The sequence below is a fragment of the Egretta garzetta genome, unplaced genomic scaffold, assembly GCF_000687185.1.
Source record: "Egretta garzetta isolate BGI_Z169 unplaced genomic scaffold, ASM68718v1 scaffold81, whole genome shotgun sequence".
Lineage (NCBI taxonomy): Eukaryota > Metazoa > Chordata > Aves > Pelecaniformes > Ardeidae > Egretta > Egretta garzetta.
Window position 1 is genome coordinate 803,953 of NW_009258671.1, and position 20,756 is coordinate 824,708.

Below are 20,756 nucleotides of genomic sequence, written 5' to 3' on the forward strand. Positions count from 1 at the left end.
ATAGAAAGTAACAAATTACAATTTTCATGTAGATCCTTATTACAGAGTGATCAGATATTTCAGTTCAACATTGTCTATATGGTTCATCCTTGAAAACTGGTATTCTTAACATACTGAAAATTTCCAGAAAACTATTTAAATTTCTTCCTCCTACAAGACTTGAATTAAAATATAGTTATAGGCTGGCTTAACACCAACAGTCTATTTATACTCTCAATTTTGTTCCTGAAAATAATTGTGAACCTAATTAACTGTTGGCAAAAATATTGGCTCTTAGAGGTCTACCATATTTGCAGGTGCAGTCATATAGTTGGCTACCTAAAGCCATCGCCTGCACTCACAGGTATTTTTATGCCTCAGGTAATTTATCACCCCTAACAGGAGGCTATTTTAATAAATGAAGCTATTAAGAATAAACCACTGCATATATTTTACTGCTGTTCAATGTAACAGGATAGAACATTAATACTAACTTGAAATTTCCATGGTTTTAAGGAATATTATTATCTGAATGTGCTTTTTGTGTTTTAATGCAGATGTTATCTTAAAAACTAGGGTAATTGCAACCTGCTGCGTTATATGCATCTGGTTTGTATAAAACTTAATAACACTCTTAATTAGGCTAATTTAGTCAGATTAATAGTTCTGTGTGTGTCAGTACTCACTGTGCTGCTTGCCATGGGGCACTGAATTAATAGTAGCACACTGAGAAAATAGCTGTTTATAAATATTTTTGTCTGCAGTTTGTAATGTAGGCTGGAAGATAAAAAATGTAGGAAGTTCAATGATAGTATCAATGAAAGGAAACAGTTTTAAGTGAATAACAGATGTAGCTGATATCAGAAGAGGGTTGTAGAGGGTCCCTTGAGATCCTAGAACATACAAGGTTTGGGGGTAATTAAAAAAGAAAAACCACCCCAAAAAACCTAACAAAACAGAAGGGGGCCCAACCCCTGCTAAAGCCATCATTACTTCTAAGCTATGAATTTCTATGAAATGGGAGCCAATCTGCAAGCCTATGTTTACAACGTTTACTGTTGAAAATGTTGGGACTCACAGCAGATAAGGCTTTTTTGTACCACTTCTATGAGAGAGAGAATACTTCACCTCTGTAGATGCCTCTTTGCTTCACTTCAAGTGAGTGTACAGTAAGGTATGTTTCAGTTTAGGATTTTAATAAATAAAATTACTAAACACCTGGAAAATTATCCCATACTAGATATCCAAATGAAAATTCGAGTACTAGAGAGGAAAGCTCTACTTCTCCAAGTAGCTTCCACCTGTGAAAAGTTCAGCCTGCTCAACAGGAATGTTGTATCCAGTGATGCACATCCATTTGTTTTATATAGTTGCCTGCATGTTTTCTTTTGCTCACCAGTTCTAAAAACACCTATTGCAGACATAGCATTAGACTAGATACTTTTTTTTCATTTGGGATGAAGCTGAAATAAACTGTACTAGTGTTAATACAATTTCACTCTTCAGCTGCAGTCCTAATGATGATGCAGTTATAGCATACAACTGTAAAAAACCCAAAGCCTTTATTCATAACCTAGTTATTTAAATCCAAACTCATTATTTTGAGCAATAGAACATTTCTCCATTATCAGAGAGCAACTCTCACCCCCAAAAAGACTTCCAAAGTAAATTAACTTTGGAAAGTTAATGGACAAACATATAGAAAAGAACCCAGTCAGAGTAAAGTCTCAAGCCTAAATGGTTAGTGCCATTTCTCTTACCAATTCCTTAGGATGACTTCTAGTTATTTGGGAGTGTGTCAAAATTTTTTAGCCTCAATCTCTGTCCTAAACATAAGCTATAATTTTTTTATATATATCTAATATGTTTTTTCAGGACTGTCCTTTCAACCATTCCTTTGAACCATATTCAACTATGAGAGTCATCCCAAAACAAGTTCATCTTAATATTTATAGTCAGAAACAATTGTATAGGATCATCCATCATTTACCGCCTTTTTTTCAAAAACAGAATACATACCAAAACTGTATAAACACATGTACTTTATACGTACCAATGTAAATTGTTGGAGAACGTCCAGTGTCCTTGAAACTAAAGAGACATGAGTTAATGCATTCCAAAATAGGAACAAGAATCAGTAGTGGCACGATGCTTATCACATTCATTGCTGCAACTGGCAAGACAAATCCACTGAAGTTCAAGTTGGAATTCATGGTTTGGAGATAATATCCTGAAGGAATCTATATTGAAGAATAAAAACCCACTCCATTAGTGTACCAGTTACCTCTTATCTATAAGATTTTTTTTTTTTTTTTTTTTTTTTACTATATTTGGAAACTTCTCCAACCCTTTTCCTTCTGAAGTAAGCCAAATACCTACTGGCCAAAAGGAACAACCATTTATGATGAAAGCCTTTCAGATAGTGACATTCTTGTTCTTTGCCAGAATGTAACATTTTCCTTCCATTTCATTTGCTCCTCAGTTTAACAAACCTAAGCAGTAGCCCATTAGTTTATTTGATCATTCCTAGGTAGAGCTATCAGCCAATATAGTAAATGGTTCTGCCTAATACTTTAGTCAGTACTCCTTCATAGTGCTTAACAGAACAGAACTTTAGAACAGCAAGATGCAGAGTTATTTTGAACTTCTGATTGTGTGCTCAAGGTGGGAGTAATTTTTAAGCCATTCTTCCCAGCATATGGCTTTAAAAGCTACAGGGAAGGAAGATATGGCCATGGTCTTAGAACCAGCTTAATGTGACTGACAGACATAGCATCTATATAAAGGATTTCCTTTTACTTCTGGGAATTAAAAACAGAAGAAAACAAATAATCAGATGAGCAACCCACCAATGGCAGTCATTAGGATATGAAATTAAGTAGATTTGTAAGACTATCTCTCACTTCAAGAGCAAATAATTTTTCCTGCTTGTGTGAGCCTCTACAGAAGGTCTGCTGAGTTTATTTTAAAACAAACTAAAAAAAAAAACCCCAACAAAACCCAAACAAACCACAATGGCTTCTACCAACAGATTTTTAAGTTTGGTATTTTTTGAGGAAGCTTGATTAACTAAGCATTGCATTTTCATGTGCAGCTGGGAGTTAAAATCCACCCCATTTTACAGATTGATAGAAAAGAGAGGTAACTTGAGCAATTTGCAGAGTACAGTCATGACAGATCTGGATGTAGAACTGGTTTCTTTATTTCTGTTTTTGGAGAGTTCTGGATTCCTGCAGTATTCTCCATGGCTCTTCAACATGACTGGCAATGTCAAATCCAGGTAGAATGTTACCGCTTTATAGCTGTCTGACAATTAGCATATAGTTAGTAACTGAGCTCACCTAGAGTTTCTCATCAATGGTTATAGTCAACCCTACTCACTGGGAGTCAGTTCAGTGCTAACGAATTACTCAAATACTAGCTTTTAAAAATATTTTTCACCTACATTCCACCTCCAAAAGAAGACACAAATTGGAAAAGGGTGAATAAATGGCAACAGAACTATGAAAGATCAGAACCGAGCCAAATTTTGTTGGTTCCTTCTTTCCACTGCCTACCGCAAATCAGAATTGACTTCTTAATAGGAATTAAAATATCATCAACATGAATCACAGGCACAGAAAGCTGTTAACTCAATAATATGGAGAAAATACTATTAATCTTTATAAAAAAAGATACTGATCTATCTCCTAGTCTAAGAAAGAGCCTTAAATTTATTGGAAAGTCTGCCAAAGGAATAAAAGTCATCTCTTGCAGCAGTGCAAATAATTTTATCTTTTCTAGATATATATACCTGATTATTACACCTCTGATTAATGATATCTGGTTCATTTCCATCTGGTCATTAATGTATAGCCTTAGCCATATGTGTGTGTTTTTTGGTTTAGGGTGGTGGTTTTTTGTTTGCTTGGGTTTTTTGTGCTTTTGTGGGGGCTGGGAAGGAAGAAGAGAAAGAATGAGGTAGGTGGATGGGAATGCAGAATGATGGCAAGAGGGAGCGTCAATAAAGCAGTATACAGTACATATTTGTAAGAATTTCCTTAAGCGGCATTTTAACACCAATAAGTAAAAATGAATTTCCAAGCCAGCTCATACATTTGTTATGCCACTTGCCAAGGGGTAAGCTACCTCAAACTCCTGCTTAGCCAGGATCATCCAGACAAAAATGAATCTGAACGAATCATGTCAGCTAAGTAGCTTCTTGACACATTTTTATTTATATAACATACACGCGCTCAGAAGTGGAAAGAGCCTGATAGAGAGGCTGTGAAAAGACTGTTTCTTTCCACAAATGGAAAACCACCCATTCCCAGTGTAGGTACACTACCCACATAATCCCGCCAAAACAGTAAGAGAAGTGTGCAACCAAAAGGGCAAATAAAGATTTTCCTACCTCTCCCCAAAAGTGAGCAAACATTTAAGAAACTGGATTTTTTTACACACACCCCCCCCCCCCAAAGGATGCTGAGCCTGAGTTTCTGATAACTGCAAAGACAGCAGAGCAAGGAGCACAGAACTCTAGCAGTAGATGTTTCAGCCAGTAAGGGTTCAGAGAAATAAGCAGCAAGCAGTCACATAAGTTCCTTCACCAGTCATAAGTTAGTTTTACTTATTTGATAAGAAGAGAGGATATAACAAGGTATATTCTCAGGTAATTAAAAGTAGTCTGGAAGGTTGCTCTGCTGGTAAAGCAACAGTTGAAAAACGCTACACCAAGAAATATAGTAGTAAACACGTGTCACAGTATATTTCAAGATTTTTGTTTAGGAGCTGTGTACCCACCTGCATAACACATGTTCTGTATAGAATTTGGAACGCAAACAACGGGAAGAGCCTGGCAAGCGACTTTGTGCTTTCCACCTGAGTCTCACTGTATTGACCACCATAGTTTTCCTTGGTATGATCCAGCCAGTTTGCCATGCCCCTGCTAAGGTAGCGATACCGCACGCAGCACATTTTCAGTGCGCTAGCAATTACCCCAAAAGTCATCAGCAGGGAACTGCCTGCAAGCAATCAGAGACATGGGTATTTTTTTTACTCGCTGCCAAAACAAACAAGACAAATCACTTTAGGAGGGAAAATACAACCTGATATATTCACCTTTACGTCTTTTTGGGGGAGGGGGAAGGCAATAACAGTCTGGATTTGTTCCAAGGCATTCTTGTTTGGAAGCCACCTGGTTCGCAACCTAATTGTTATAAAAGCAATCCACCCCAATATCCAAGGAGAAAAGTGCCTTTTGCTACCATTTATTTAACACACCACAACAATTTGTTGATGTGGTTGAGCAGGTAAAGTATTACTTTTCTTTGCATTTTCTTTCTATTTATTGATTGAGGTTAGTTGTTAATTCAAGACAGTAATGAAATATTGCATATCCACTGAAGTCCAGCAAGAGGAAGGTAGTAGTGAGGTGAGGAGGAAAAGGAGCTCCAAAGAGGGCTGATGAGATAAGATAATTTTCAGAGAAGCATTTCAAAGCTAGAAATATTCTCTCAGGACTTCCAGGTGGCATTCTGTGGGACAGAAGTTTCCAATCTAGTATTTGGCATATTAAAACCTGCCCACTGGTTACTGGGTTCAGGAATTGCTAACTTGGTTCTCAGACTCAGAGGCAACGGAACTAAAACAAGGATAAAACTGTTAGCTTTGGGCTTGGGAATGCAGATTCTTTTACCTTTGGTAAGTTGCCGATCCATGCAAATAGGGGTTACAGCACTTCTCTGCTTTTCGAGAGTGTTGAAGTGCTACAATAACTGAGGTATCTATAAATACTTTCCAAAAACTATGGTGAACTGAAAAGATAGGAGGGAAAAATGTCTCCCTACCATTTCTGGTATAGAAATTATTTTCTAGAAATATTCATTGACACCTACTGGAAGCACTTTCTCTAGAGTACTAAGAAAGCAAATTTTATTAGATAACTAAAATTTAAAACTCTGTTTAGCATTAACCTGTAGATTGTTGGCACTGTTGAATAAAATCCAAACTAGAGAGCATATCAAAGCTTGAAAACACAGAGAGTTGGTACAGTTTTTATTCTTCTGTATGACTGTACTAGGCAGCTATTTTTACCGCTCATTGTAAGTGATGCATAAGTTTAGGATCTAGACTACTTCAAGACCAAATCTGAAGACCAAAAGAAAAATACGCAGACTTGATTAAGAAGCTAACCAGAAAACAAATGGGACTTGGGGCTCTTGTCAAAGCAGGGTTAGTTTCAGAAATTAAAAAAAAAAAAGTAGCAGAAAAGTCAGTATCAGCTCAACTCATTGGCAAAGCTAGTAATTACATGTTTTAGGTGAGAGAAGCGATAATCTTTTGCTTTGCCAAACACTAGAGGTTAGACATTCCCAAAGAAGGAATTAAAAGCAACAAAGTGGTGTTACTCCTGCTCTACAGGGTCTTAAACCAGTCAGTGTTGAAATGAGGAGATGCACGGGGCACCCCATCACAAGACTAACAGGCAGCTCGGACAAAGCCACAACGTGGCTGTGTCTTGATTTATCTGACCTAGTCTTGAAGATGGCCACCGCCATCTCCTTCCCTTTGGAATGAAAGATGTTGGGCAGATTTTTCTTGCTTACTCTCATTGAAGAAAGAGACTAAAATAGACAACAAATCCTAACATTTCACTTCCTTTCCTAATGGATCAGCTGAGGCCATCTTTAACATAATTTCAGTCAACTACCTAGGAAAGATTATTTTGTATGAGGCAAAACAGACAAATATATTATTTAGCTGTGTTTCTCGGCATGGAATTCCAGCAGATTACAAGATCTAGTAAACTGGATAAAGCTGCTTGGAGTTCAAAAATCAACTTGATTGACACATAGACCTAATCAATATCAAGAGGATTTTGCCAATGATGTAGTTAGAATAAGTATCTCACCCTTTCTTTAAAAGAAAACAAGTAAACCCCACAGAACTCCATAGTGGTGAATTCTTCAGGTTACAAAACTGATCAGCTAGTAAGAAACATGTTTAAAAGTATAAATATTTATATCAGTACGCATTGTGTAGGTCAACATCATGTACTCTATACTTGTATTTCTGATGTTTTCTTAAAAAAAAAAAAATCTATCTATATAGATACTAAATTGCAACTTTCAGAATGCGATTTTTCCTTCTCCTTTATACTCCAGTCCTCAGCTGTAATGTTCTGCTACTTTGACCTTGATCTAATCATGAATATCTATGCTACTTAATTACAATAAAAAGCCTACATTGCACCCTAGATGGTAGATACACATTTTTTTTCTCCTCATCTCTGGTCACCTGCCAGTCCTCAAAAATTATAGCAGTGGGAAGAAATGCAAATGAAGTCCATGCTTGACAGCTAAACATAATTGAATGCATGATCCATATTTGAAGAGTTACCTTAAAATAAAAAAAGGCAGCATATATAAAAATCATTTAAGGTCACCTATGGATTTGAATTACACTTCTGAAGAATTTCCAATTTCATCATCTCACTGGAAGGTACAAAATATATTATCCTTTATTTTGACTCAGGAGATAAAAACTTTGCAGATATTAGTGTAGAGATTGGCATGCAGCATGACTTGGAAAAATATATGATAAATGAAACAACACTCATAAGGAAAAACATTTGATACAAAAAAAATATTGTTAGTTTTGTTGATAGCCAAGTTAGACATAACCTACAAATTTACATTATTCCACTTAATAGAATTAAGCTAGTTAGATGCTAAACTACAGATTTGGTCCATATGAAATAGTCTAGCTCAGCGGGGGATACTAATGAATCTTTTTACATTCTCAGGTCGTAAAACCTGTAGTGAGCCCCAGCGAGCCAGACAGCCACCATTCTCTCCATAAGAAGCTAGTTAATTTGAAGCTAGTCTTTGTAGACCTCGATTGTTTATTATCGTGTTGTTTTGGGGGCATGGTGGAGAGGATGCATTTCTTTGGCTCTATTTGTTTTGAATAAAGCTCTGTAGTGATGTCCTCACTGTGATATTCTGAGGCACTTGATTTATGCATTCATTCCCTCACTGCTAATGTATTTTTGCTTAGATTATTGCAAAAAGACTGAAATAACTTGCTTTCAGTTTCTGGCTTCTATTGGAAAAAGAATAGCAAGGTTTGGGTACTTACAGCCTTATACAAGTCACCTAGGCTCCACTGACATTTCTGTGCTTGGTCAATGGAGAGGGGCAGTTGCTGTCAAAGGGTTTTGAAGAGCTCAGGTACTAACTAGTGAGGCCACAGAACTTCTTCTGTTTTAAAATATCTCCACAGTCTGCACAGGAACTTTTTAGTTATTCAGTATTTCTAGTTAATTTCAAATGTGTAAAAAGCAAGCACGTTGAAATAACATTAAGCAACAAAAGGCAATATACAACAGCTTTGCTACTTGGGTATATTCCTGTTTACCTGACTAACCACACTTCTTGGCTGCTGAGGTGAGAGCTCAGGCGAAGCAATGGAGCACACTTAAGGGAGAAAACACAAGTGTGCTTGGTGCCACGGCTTTGGCATAAACTCTGCTTCAACTGACCAAACTCATTGGGCATAGGTTGAACCAAACATGGCAAAATGAAGTCCACCAGCAGTGTGCATATGATACCTCATCCTGCACAGGCAAATGCTTTGGCACATGTCTCGACATGACAGAAAATGTACATAAGATACCCAGGTATCTCCAACCAAAGAGGACAGTGTTGTGGAAGAACTCATTTAGATACGCAAGTTGATCTCTTCTGTGAAAATAATCTCTAAAGATATTTCCCAAGACATAGTTGCCTCTTACCTGTTTTGGGTTTGTAAATCATTTCACCACGCACCATGTGAATTGTGATCATAGCCATAACCACGGACACAAATGGGATAAGAAAACCAAGGTTCCTGGCCACAGACTGCTGGATATAAGAAATGCTTACAAAGACAACTGCTGAATTTAAGTTAATCAGCCAATAAAACCTAGTACACACAGACAGGAGAGAGAACAATAGAGAGGCTGAATAATATAAGGCCTTTACAGAAGATTAAAACATTACATTAAAGGTATGGTAAGTATAGTAACATGGACAGCATACATTGACACAGCTCCAAGAGGTATATGATTAAAGTCACTGTATTAAGGCAGTAGAGCTGAACAAATTATCAATCTAGTACTGGAAATATTCTTGTGGATCAGACTAATTAAATACACCAACATTTACCATTTACACATTTAATATCTCAAAACATAAGTTTTGTGTATGCAATATCATCAAATCACATACTTTAAGCTTAAGAGAGAAATGTCTTAATGCCACCATCCCTTGCTTAAGAAATACTTGAACTTGATTTCTCAGAAGGGATGGTTTTCCATTAGTTCCAAGGTTCATCTTGAATTTTTGTTGGCTTCTGGAAATATCTTGATAAGGAGGTTCCCCAACATAATATGCTCTGAGACTGCCTTTGGCAGTACAGGTTCTTTCCAAGGAAGTACTGAGCCCCTCCTATGCACAGAAGATATTCGAATGAAAATCGCCACTAGTGATAGGCCTACTGCAGTTTGGAACCCCTGACAATAGCACAATAAATATGCTCTAAGGAATAATAAAGATAGCAAAAAGCAAGCCCAAAAGATAAAAAAATACCCAAACAATGCATTTCCCTGATAGGATGCAAAAGGATCACCACTTATTTTCTTTATCCTAGCAAATGTGATTTTATCTGCACAGTTAGGAGTCACCACACTTTTTTCCTTGGATTCTGACTCCTACATAACACATTAAGTCATAAGTTCTTCTAAAATTCAGCTTTTTCAAGAAGTTAGTTAACTGTATAACTATTTATTAAAGTAAAACATAAGTGAAACAAAATGTACTGCTTGTTCTTCTATTGCATAGCCCTCTTCTCGCAACACAACCAACCGCTTTTTACTCTACCATTCATAATTATGAGTGTTTCAGTTATAACCCCTCTATGCTCTTTTAAATTCTAAGGCGCTCTGCTTACACTGTTCTTCAGGCCACTTTTGCTGTCTTTTTGCTTTCAGCAGAGCTTTAACCAAAGTTTCCCTTAAACATAACTCTCATACGAAACAGGGGTTTGAGGCTACAGAGCAGACTTGATGAATATTCAGCATCTCAGAGTAAGGGGATCAGATGCAGGGAGGGCCTGCTTTCTTTGAATCAGTTTCCAAAAATACTGCCAGGGATCAGTATGATATTTCATCTGAAGAGTCAGCGTCAGTCATTCAGCAATTTTTGCTTCAGACTTGACCCTGGCTTGCAGACTTAGCCTTTGAAATGTTAAAGAATTTTAACTTTAACTAAGATTTCAAGTTCCAAGTTGGCTTTAAAGCCAACAACTCTACTTTAAACAAGGAGAGGAATCCATAATGGGGTAGTACTACCTCAATATATCACAGACTACATTATATAAGCAACTGCTAGAGGAGCTTCCTTCACCTTTGCTGGAAACATAGCAAAATGGTTTCATTTATAAGCTCAGTGCTGCCGAGAGCCACACAACTCTCCAGCTGTCCTGGAACCAGCAAGGAGGTGCACAGCAATCAGCTCTCCTGCTTCATGCATTCTCTGAAGTCACACTAAAACAAGTCTGGAATTCCAAACCAGTTACTGTTTTCTTTAAGTAATTTACATTTTCCGGAGGTGATAGTCATCAGAATCATGGACTTTTCCCCTCTACTGAAAGCAGTCTCTAGGCACTTTGGAGTTATGTTATTCTATGACGATGGTATCATGGGAGGGATTTTGTACATACACGTTCCCCCCGTTCAACTAAAGCTTTTGAAAAAATACAGTTACACAACTTGGTCAGCTAGAATTTGTGTAGAAGTTTTGAAACAATTCCTAATTGACAATGTTTAAGTTCGAAGTTTCAGTGGCTGTTTTCCAAACTTTCTAAAAAAAGTGTTCCTGAGCTACCTGAAGCCCTGACATTCTTTGTGACTGTTTCACTGGAAGTAGGAACCTGCAAAGAAAACTCCCGAGGACAGGAGAGTGATTTGTTTTTCACGACAAAGTACTGTACAACTGAAATGTAAAGCTCCTGTCGTCTTGCAGAAATGAGAAGAAAAAACACCCCAATGTGTTTTAGCAATCCCTATGGACCAAATAAGAAAGATAAACCAACCTCAATGCACACATCAGAATTTTGGGATTTACTCACATCATACTGACAGCAGCAGATCAGAACCTACACAAAGAGCAGTGCATCTTGCTAGCTCTCATATACCACAGCTATCTAATATGGCAATATTTGGACTTGCATTACTTAACGTGTCTCAGAGATCCCAGTAGGGCACAGCTGAATTAGTTGGGTACATCAAAGTGGACACCACGTCCAACTTTGCAGGGAACAGCTCGTTCCTGGAGCTTCAGCACTCTGAGGTCTCCCCACAGTGAGAGCCAAATGCCAGCTTGGGAGGTTCATTTCAAGAATGCAGTCCAGATACAAGCCTAAATGTTATTATGACACACCCATAAAAACCTAATAATCTTATTAAAACTTTTTACATAAATGTAAAATTCATTGTGATAAATTTAAAGAAGTAACATCCAGTGACTTCTTTTTTAAAAGTATTGTTTAAGTTTATTCAGGATTCAGAAAGTTTTCACTTAATATAACCATTGAGATGAACCTGCCGAATGAAAATAATCTGAGACCAAGTAAAATATATGAAAATATTCTAAAATTGACTTTTTGTCACTCTTTGGATTAATTTTGAAAACTTCATAGATTTCCTGTCACTTGAAATATTATTTGTTTTTATTTTTTAACCATGCTTAGCTCTCACAATTTAAGTTTTGATTTATCCAAACTCAGACCCAGAGATTCCATGTACGAACCAGTATCCAAGCTATGCATTTTTCTGTACTACAGCTTTGTAGGAGGAGGTAATTTTTTTTCAGGATCACTATGGAGTTGTCTGCAAAGACAAAGGTGGGGGAAAAAAAAAAAACAAAGGGGTAGAAAAACATTTTTAACAGTCAAGTGTGTCCAGGATAACAGCAGAAATTGATCTGCAGTATATGGAAAGAAAAAAATATTTAGAAGAGATATAAGATAGGAAGGAAAGGAGAGAAATACTACTGGTCCCACTTTTTTTTTTTTTTTTTTTAAACAGCAGATCAGTATAACGAGACACAACACTGTTAACTCTCATCCCTAATCTGAATTGTACCCTTTGCTCTCATTCTCTGCTCCCACAGACAGAATTTACTTCTGCTGCAAAAGTAGTACCAGTCCACAACCTTAGCCTTAGAAAAGCAGAAGTCCTTAGGGAAACTTAGTCCAACAGAATCCAAGTCCCTTCTTCTCTTAGCATTGGTATATTCAGTTTATTTAGTAGGTCACACTCAGCTCATGCCAGGGGCTAGAACCAGGCTTTAGATGTGCAAAGCAATCTTCTTCAAGGACTGAATTAGACAACAGGTAATTACAGGGTCTTTTAACCCAATCTTTAACCCAATAATTCTGATTGTTTAAACAGAACCTGGCTAAGAACACAGACTCTCACTCACCAAGAGTATGCAAAAATCTCATTTCATATTATTTTAAAATTCAGTCCTGTGACAAGCATCTATCAAGAGAAAATGATTGTTTTCGGAGAGGCTTTAGTAAGATTAAGAATGCTAAGAATTTCTTAAATCTTGAGATTGCAGTCAAACAGCCCCTCCTTGGATGCCACTGCAAAATTATTAAATTTTTTTTAATTGCATATGTGCCTTTCTTGATATTTCCAAAGTCCCAAGAACTGACCCATTTGGATTCCCCTAAGGAACTTTTTATTCGTATTATGTCTCCTTTGTAATCAACACTGAGAAATGTCACTTTGATTAAACACAATTCTGAATGGCTAAGACCACAGTACAATAAATTCTCCAAAGCTATCTTTCAGAACAACTGATTACTCTCCAGTCTTAATCCCCCAGAGTCTTATTTAATCAAAATGATGTTGCTAATTAAGGATTAAAACTCAGAATAGAGTAAAAGGAAGGATTTTTTTTGTCTTCTCTCCTATGGGCAGGTCAAGGAGGCAGAAACTGCTCTAAGGAACTAAACAGTCTCATCCACCTTTGCTAAAGCTGCCTCATTCATTGAAGTTTGGATTTAATTCAAAACTCTTTGATATTAACATAATTGGAGGAAAAAAGAATAGCCAGGAAAGCCATTCCCAAAGGAAGAGAGAGCTGATTCACTAAGATCTTAATTGATTCTTCAGCATTGCATTGTCAATATGCAAATGTGCTCAGTTTTGATTTTAATAACTGTGCATATACAGGGAGAGGAGAGAAAAGGGAGCAGTTTAGGACTTATTTCATGCTGCCTCAAAGCAGGAATCTGGATGTTCCCACTGTGACTTCTTTGATCCTTGCTCCACAGTTTAACCAGAAGGTACAGGTGAATGTACATTGCACTCTCTACAGTGCTACAAAAGAGGTAAATAAAGGCAAACGTATCACCAAAAATGACCTCTCTGACACACTGAGAGAGACAAACAGTTAATATGAAAAAATTGTGAATTTTAAGAACTGGTTTCGGAGCAATTTCTCCTCAAGTTTTTTAAGAAAACTTTAAAATAGTCAAACTGATACGCAAACATCAAGTGGTTTATCTGATGCCAGAACTTCACAGCAACAGGGCTGAAACAATACAGCAGATCCCTACCACTGAGCTTAGCAATTAGAGGCTACCAGCAACCCCTAGTTCCAACAAATGAGCAGACTCTACTGCTGCCTGTCTTCACTAAATACTTTGATGTAAAGTCTAACATATAATTGAATTTTGCCACTGTTAGTTAGGGAATAACAGCAAAATTCCCAAAAGGAATAGCCATGTTAAAGGTAGAAAACTAAATGGAATATGTTATTCTAACAGCAGCTAGGCTATCAAGTCTGTGAGCATTTGGGTAAATCAGTTTGTCCTAACTCTGGCTGAAGATTCACATAGGAAGACAAAAAAGATGATCACCTACTGGTCCCAGCAATAGGAAAAATTTAGGAAAAGTTTCCACAGAAATTCTTGGAAACTCTTCCAAAATTGAAATGTTTTGCAGTTAAAAACAAAAACATGAAACCCACCATCTGTAGAATCTGCTTTGTAAGTCAGCACGCTCTATCATCCCCAACAGATATTTAACTGACATTAAGTTACCAACCAGTTGAAAAAAGAAAGAAGTTCCTTTGGTCCACGGTCCTCAAGGTTGTATGCACTTAATGGACAAACTATAGCTCTTATGCCTCCTATTCCCAGACTAGCTGTGAGTAGTGCAAAGTAGAATATTATTTTCTGCTCCCTTTTGCTTAGCGTGTGAAGAATATGTCGTTTGTCAATGTAAATATCTTCAAAGGGGAATGCCACAACAGGTAAAAGGGCTGTGCCTGGAATTGGAAAGAAAATTGTCATTTGAAATGGATTAGAATCAGACTGATGAACAAGACATTTTTTTAAGCAGTTATATTGAAAAGACAGATGAAAAAAGATCAATGATAGATACACAACAGAGGAGTACAAAGAGGAAGAGTCTTAACCTTTCTGGATGTCGCTACATATAATAAGGCAAGACCACTAAGGGCCTCCAAGAAAGCAATCCTCCTCTGAAATGCTTGTAAGGATCCAGGTTCTTCCATCAGCTGAAGAGCTCACTCTGGAAACGTAGCTCCTCTCACTGGCCTTCCCCATCGCCTGTGCTTAGAGGGCAGTAGCTCTCCACTTGCCAGAGGGCACCAGTTAAAACATGTACACCTGATGGATGAACCTCCAATCAAAACCAAGAAAACACCCACCCCATGGTGGAGTGTAGCCTTTTTTTGTATCTTCTTTAAACCCCAGAACTGTAATAAGAGTAATAATTTAACAAATAAATTCTCAACACTTTTGTGAAAAATTTTTCTTTTTTTTTTTCTGCTGCAGCTTCTTGGACAAGACACAATTTTCAGAAATTTTACCTAGAGAAGCACTGCCATGAATTGCACTTACCACCTCCAGTCTGCAAAGCAAGTCTTTCAGATTTAATCAGCTACAGATTCTCCAAGCTGTAACTGGAGACTAAACTCAAAATATTTTGATGTGTCAACAACACCAACAATAGCCATGACTAAGACTATGGCTGTGCACCAAACCCTCATGTATCAGGAATGTTTAATGATATATCCCCCCTCGCAAAAAAATAAGTTCTGGTTAAAACAACACTTAAATGCATCAAATTCTGTTTGGGTCACCAGTCTTCTACTGTAAGATATGCATTGAAAGGACAAGTGGCAGAAGGAGATTCCAGACCAGAAGCCCGTGGGAGAAACAGTGGAACATAACAGCAATCATTTTTCCTGGCTGCTTGCACAAGGGGTTTGCAATCAGCTAAAGAACATTTCAGGAATTACTCTGATTTTTTTTCCTTCCTTTGTTGCATGTCTAAATAACAATGTGGCTGGCTATTGCAGAAATCAGACTTGCTTATGCTCAACAACTGGTCCAAGTATAAAGTATCTCTATCAGCTTTGTTTATGTTGACAGAATAGCCACCAACTCTGAGATGCACCAATTGCTACAGAAGAGTCATACTTAGTTTGAACAGTGTTTTTATGTAAGATCTCCAGAATAACACGTGGGGAAGATTCAGACTGTGCTAACAGAAAGCAGGCTCTTAATACAGGTATTATTGTTACTTAAGGCAAAGTTTGTTTATACTGGTATGTGCTTAAATAAAATAAAATTGTCCGAATCCAACAGTCACATACCTTTACATACAATAAAATCTTACCAACAGCCAGGAAACAGTTTCCAAACTCTCTCTCAAGCTACGCTCTGACTGAAGCCTTTCATTTGCCCCAAACACCAACAACCTTAGGTGCTTTTAGAGGGACAGATTTTAAGAGTTGGGCATCCATGTTCTGAATAGCTAAGCCACTTTAGACGAGTCAAGTTTGTGCACCAGCTATCCACAAGATGCATGTGCAAATGTTCCTTAGTCTTGTTCAAAGCACTCCCTCACAAAAGTACATAGGCAAAAATACCACAGTGCATTTTGCAGAAGAAAAATGAAGTAATTAGCCATTAGAGAAGGTGACCACAAGGTTGGAGACAATTGTTAGAATTCAAATGCAATGCTCAAGAATGCGTTTCTGCAACAGAATTACTAAAACATGCAATAGTCACCAGGGTGTCACCTACCTAGGAAGTGTAGAAACATGCAGATGCACACAAGCTTGATCCTCCCCACAAGGCACTCGGCAAGCCAGCCAGCCAGCACTGGCGTCAACATGGAGGTGCCTACAAAGCACATATTGACAATAGCTGCCTGGTAGTTGCGATAGCCCAGTTTGACAGTGCAGAAGAGGATCATGTTGCAGACGATGCCAAAGAACGTGAATCGCTCACACAGCTCCACCAGCAGCACACAAATAGCCTCTTGGAGCTTCTTCTCAGGTTGAGACAGGTTTCCAGCATGGTTGCTTCTCCCAAGTAACAGTCTTTGCTCCTTTTCAGTCGTGTGGTTCAAAAGTTGCTTCTCTTGCATTTCTCTTCTGTCAGCACTGGGCATGCTTATCTTTTTTTGAGTACGACTGAGCAGGGCAGCTTAAGTTACAGGTATACTTCTGTTCTCCTCTACTGTAATTAGCAAACTGGTAAGACTCTCCCTTTGAATTCCACACTTTGCTACTAAAATTTCTTAGGGCACCTGTCACTTTTGTGACATTACATATAGGACCAAAGAATATCACAAATAAATAAATAAATAAGTGAGCCATATCATCATTTCAATTTAGCAACACTCAGGAACTCAATCTGTTTATTTAATTAGTCCATTTGGGGGTGAACAAGATTTTTTCCCCAGAACTATATTACCTATTAAATTATGTGAATCCAATACAGTATGTGCAATTCAATCTGTATATTAAAGATAAAAGTTTAAATACACAGGAAAGCTATTTTCAGCAGAATTCAAATAATAGATCAAGAAAATAATTTGGTTAAAATAATCTGATACTTTAATTAGACAACAAGTGAAAAACTGCAAGTAGAGATAAAGAGAACGGGGTTTTTTTTAAGGTTAACAATATCTAATCATTATTACATTTCTTGTTATTTTTGGTTGAAATCCAGATAAAGTTAATTATAAAAATAAGTAATGCTACTACCGTTAGGTTAAAAAAAGCAAATTTTAAAATAAAGTAAATTGAACATATTAGCAAAGGAAAAAAAGTGTTCTGAACCAGAACTGTGTCTCTAGCCAGATATTGCACCATAGCTACAATGCATCATAAGGGGCAGGGGCACAGATGATGTATTCTCTCATATCAACCAAAAGCAATCACCAGCTTGAAAAGAAATTAGGAAGAGCCAGGCTTATAGTGCTTTATAATGCTCCTACTACCTTATCCGCAGAGAAGTTTGCAGATTTCCCAAATCAGCTTCTCCATTTTGTAGAGCTCATTAAGATCACTAGCACCTGTTCAAAAGGCTCCCAACTAAGAATGAGAAGCATTCTGCATTTATTTTGCACAAATGCAAATGCATACACATGTTACAAGGTAGTGATAAATCAGGCCTGGTTCTCTAAATAGAGCTCTCAACGCCTCTGATGGCATTTTTTGAGACATAGGCTCTGCTGCTTGTTTCCATCTGTCCATATAACTACTCAAATTTTGACTCTTCAGATCTATTTAGTATATGAGAACTCCTACATCCCCAAACAGATGCACAATAATATATAACCAGTATGGATAAAGTTAGATTCCAAGATTACCTCAAAGAAAAAATAAAGAAAAATCTCTGAATGTTCCTGTCAAGTTTTACTTCCCTGACTTGTTTCTAAAGCAACTGTGACTCACACACAAAGCCTAGAAGCACTGAACCTTAAACTTAAGTAGCAATAGATTGCTCCCTAAAAAAATTCATTTTTTTTTAATCTAGTGCGAGCCTAAAGCCAGAACTCAGACACCAAAAAACTTATTGTTTTCAAAGATATCCGGTTAGGGATGAAAACAGCTGTGGCTTGTAGCAGGCCAAGAACTATTTGTCTTCTGATCTATGATAGCTAAAATGATCTTCATTTGGACAAACTAACCAGAGAAATCCAAACTAGAAATCATTTGACACTCAGCTTAGCTTCTCCATCAAAGCCAACCCCAAATCAAAACAGGAGAGTTGGTAGTGACCAAAAGGCACACACATCTTCTGTTGAACGAAGCTACTCCTATCTAACTGTTCACAAAGAAAATGATCTTTTTTTTTTTTTTTTTTTAAGGAAATATGGCCCTATTTTACAATCATATAGAAAACATCAGGATAAATACACTCTCACTCCTATAGACATTTCAGAGTAAAAATAGTGTCTTCTCCTACAAATTATTTTTCTTAAAAGGTGCAAAGTTTACCTGTTTTCATGGGTGCTAGCAATTCAAAGCAAATCATATCATAGGAACCGCTGGAGATAGTAGGGTTACTAGCTGGGATGGCTGTATATTAGTCCTCATGTGGTTTCATTTACCCTAATTTTAGGTTACAAGCTAGCAAAAAGGAATAATTGACTGAGCCTTATAAATGCCATAGAAAGGAGGAGGTGGGTGATTTTCATTGTTACTTTTGAATTGCCTTTGCATGTGACTAATATGGGTGTGGTGGCTGTGATAGTCACAGATCCCAATCAGTACATGAGTTAACATCCTCAATGCTAAGAAAATATACAACTTCCTATAACAATATGATCTTTATTGATTTTTTTTAATCACTTCTGCAGCACTTGACATGGGTTTAGTTGAATTCTAGTTGAAACACCTGGCATTCACTTGGCTTATTCCTAATACACAAGGTAGTAGGACTGCATAATGCCTGTTGAAAAACTGTTATTTGTATTAATATATGTAGAGTTTTATATATACTGAAGCAGCTAGAAACTAGCTGCACCAAATAACCACTATTTCAAAATCCAGCTCTTCTTCTTAAGGCAGTAACTCTGTCTGCCAGAAAGGACTTTGTATATTTTTTTAAACAAATCTTCTTTAAAGGATAGTTCTCAAAATGGGACAGTCAGTCTTGGAGAGGGGTTTATAAAAATACTTGCTCTAACATGATAGTGTCAGCTCACTAGAGTTCTGGCCATTAATAAAAGAGTTGCTGTTTGATAGCCTATCAACCAGGGCAGGAGGTTACTTCTGCCCATACCGAAACATATAAATTAGCATTAGGCAATGAACTAAGTAGAACAGGTTTGAACTGAAATTTTCTGCTAACTTTTTCTGGCAAGTGATAGTTGTCAGTATTTTTATTATAGGGATAGCTTATTGAAATGGAAGAGGCAGAACTTCAATGTCCAGCACAACAGTTCCACTGGCTAAAATGCAGTATTTGCTCTAGACCTCTGGTTATGCTCTGGAAGGGTCAGTCTCTCTAATATTTTAGTAAATTTAATTCAGTTTTCCTTTTACTCTTTTAAAGAACATGTGAGAGGTGTTACCCTTGATCATAGCAGCAGCTGTGCTCCTGCTAAATATCTAGGGGGGGGAAGCATAATTGACATGGACAGATTGACAGTGCAACACAACAATTTTGATGCCGTAAATAAAAATTACATGGGTCAAATCTTTCTAGTTAGCACCAGGATTCCCATTAAACTGCGTGGGTTGAGAAGTTGGCTCAAGGACCACTGGTCTGAGGACTGCAATTTAAAAGATGTTAGAAAGGCAGAGCAAAAGATCTGGGGGAGAGAATTGCCAAACATGGGCAAATGTGCCCAGGGTTTGCTGCCTGATGGTGTAAACACAGGTCCAAGGTGGTACGTTAAGCAGTCAGTGAAGAAACACAGCTCAAAGCTGGACGGCAGAAAGGGAAAAAGCAGGAAGATGCTGCAAAGACAAGTTTGGAGGAATGCTTTTGGCACCAAGTGTCTTGCTACAGCCCCAGGTGACTAATTAAAAGAGTTAGAAGGCTAGTGACAGAAAAGAGATGTGGTAAAAGCACAAGCTAAGACTAGACTTCATGTTTTTCAGAATGTGCTGGTTTTGGCTAGGATAGAGTTAATTTTTTTCATACTAACTTGTATGGGGCTATGTTCTGGATTTGTGCTGGAAACAGCATTGATAACACAGGGATGTTTTCGTTATCGCTGAGCGGGGCTTACACAGAGTCAGGGCATTTTCTGCTCCTCACACAGCCCTGCCAGCAAGTGGGTTGGGGGTGCACAAGAAGATGGGAGGGGGCACAGCCAGGACGGCTGACCCCAGCTGACCAAAGGGCTATTCCATACCATGTGATGTCATGCTAGGTATATAAGCTGGGGGAAGAAGAAAGAAAGGGGGGACATTCAGAGTGGTGGCGTTTGTCTTCCCAAGTCACCGTTATGCGTGATGGAGCCCCGCTTTCATGGAGATGGCTGAGCAGCTGCCTGCCCATGGGAAGGAGTGGATGAATTCCTTGCTTTGCTTTGCTTGCGTGCACAGCTCTTGCTTTACCTATTAAACCGTCTTTATCTCAGCCCCATGAGTTTTCTTCTCACTTTTACTCTTCTGATTATCTCCCCCATCTCACTGAGGAATGTGGTGAGGAGTGAGCAAGTGGCTGGGTGGTGCTCAGTTGCTGGCTGGGGTTAAACCACAACACAGAATTACCGCTTTAATTTACTTCTCTTATGCGTACAAAAAATGCTCAATTTAACACATAATAGCAGTTACCAGCCCAAGTTCGATCCCTGCAGGATGTCCTTCAGCAAGGGTAGCTAACCATCGCTTTCTGCAGGTTCTGCTCATGCCTGCAATTTGTGGCTTCAGAGAGAGGGTCAGGCACTCTGATATGAC

The 20,756-nt window shown here is 37.8% G+C and overlaps 1 protein-coding gene across 1 annotated transcript in view; it reads right to left on the bottom strand.

The window, feature by feature from the left end:
- SLC15A5 (solute carrier family 15 member 5) overlaps positions 1-16,504 on the bottom strand; it is a 34,029-nt gene extending 17,525 nt beyond the window's left edge. Inside the window, exons 1-5 of the mRNA XM_009648690.1 lie at positions 16,135-16,504; positions 14,123-14,345; positions 8,756-8,925; positions 4,762-4,982; positions 2,033-2,219 (exon numbers count right to left, since the gene is read on the bottom strand). Coding sequence (XP_009646985.1) covers positions 2,033-2,219; positions 4,762-4,982; positions 8,756-8,925; positions 14,123-14,345; positions 16,135-16,504 — 1,171 coding nt within the window. The remainder of the gene's footprint in view (positions 1-2,032; positions 2,220-4,761; positions 4,983-8,755; positions 8,926-14,122; positions 14,346-16,134) is intronic.
- Between the last annotated feature and the right edge of the window lie 4,252 nt (positions 16,505-20,756).